Below are 1,139 nucleotides of genomic sequence, written 5' to 3' on the forward strand. Positions count from 1 at the left end.
TACTTTTTTAAAAAAACTTTAATAATTTAAATCAATCTTCTAAAGGTAGAAAGGTTTCAAAGTAGAATTCCAAGATGCTTTGGTGTTGTTCAGCGAGAAAAAAATTTCATCTGCTCAATCATTAATTCCTGCTTTAGAATTAGCTAATGCACAACGTAAACCACTTGTTATAGTTGCTGAAGACCTTGATGGTGAAGTTATTGGAATGCTAGTTTTAAATAGGTATTATTTTCAAATATGGTTAATTGTAAAAATATGTAACAATTAATAATACATTTCTAGGTATTTGGTATTATTTATAGCTGCTTAATAAATAAGATGTATAACCAAAAATAATTTTTTTTCAGATTGAAAATTGGTCTAAATGTTGCTGCCGTCAAAGCGCCTGGATTTGGAGATAATCGCAAATCTACATTGACTGATATGGCAATTGCAACTGGAGGTGTTGTTTTTGGCCAAGAAGGTAATGAACTGAAGATTGAAGATTTCTAGCGAAACCTCAGCCGAGTACTGTTGCTTTCGTTAACCGTTGACGGACGGTACAGAACGCGTCCCCAGGTTGCGGATAGGGGAACGCCCGGTTCCCTCTGCTTCGGCAGAGTCGGGTAGCCTGTGAATAACTAATAACAGGCCGTGGACAGCTTCGATCAAATGATCCGTGGTCCGGACGGGATGCCCCTTGTCCGGGGTAGGGTGACTGTCAGGTCCACCGTGCCTGGCAGTGGTGCTCTTGGCACGCGCTGAAAGCACGGACGTCGGGGCTTGCCCCGTCCAGTTGCCGGGCGTCTCAGTGTCAGTCAGTCCAGTACATGTCTCCGGGGCACAGCGGTGAGTGACTCTGGTCTGCCTCTGATGGCTCGTCTCCTTACGAGTCCCTAAGTCGGTAGGCGAGCTCGGTCGCCGCACAATGTCCCACCTTTAGATTGAAAGGCAGAATTGACATTAGTTTGGGCTAGGCGTCAACGACTCGGCAGGCACCGGGTCGGGGCGTCTGGCCAGACTGACCCAAAGACACGGGTCCTTGCTGATGATGGTTCGAAAGGGTGGTGGCCAAGATTAGTTTCGCACCTCGTGGACGACCGTCCGCGATAAAGGCAAACCAATGCCTTGGTCTTTGCCGGACTATATTGGTAGCTTCC

General features: G+C 46.2%; 1 protein-coding gene across 1 annotated transcript; it reads left to right on the plus strand.

Moving 5' to 3' along the window:
* Positions 1–49: 49 nt before the first annotated feature.
* Positions 50–615, plus strand: LOC100570970 (heat shock protein 60A-like; the record flags this gene model as incomplete). Its single annotated transcript, XM_003248935.3, has 2 exons — positions 50–222; positions 348–615. Coding segments are annotated over 2 exons (318 nt in total), but the record flags the coding sequence as incomplete, so codon positions are not given.
* Positions 616–1,139: the final 524 nt, after the last annotated feature.

The sequence above is a fragment of the Acyrthosiphon pisum genome, unplaced genomic scaffold (genome assembly GCF_005508785.2).
Source record: "Acyrthosiphon pisum isolate AL4f unplaced genomic scaffold, pea_aphid_22Mar2018_4r6ur Scaffold_16575;HRSCAF=17240, whole genome shotgun sequence".
NCBI lineage: Eukaryota > Metazoa > Arthropoda > Insecta > Hemiptera > Aphididae > Acyrthosiphon > Acyrthosiphon pisum.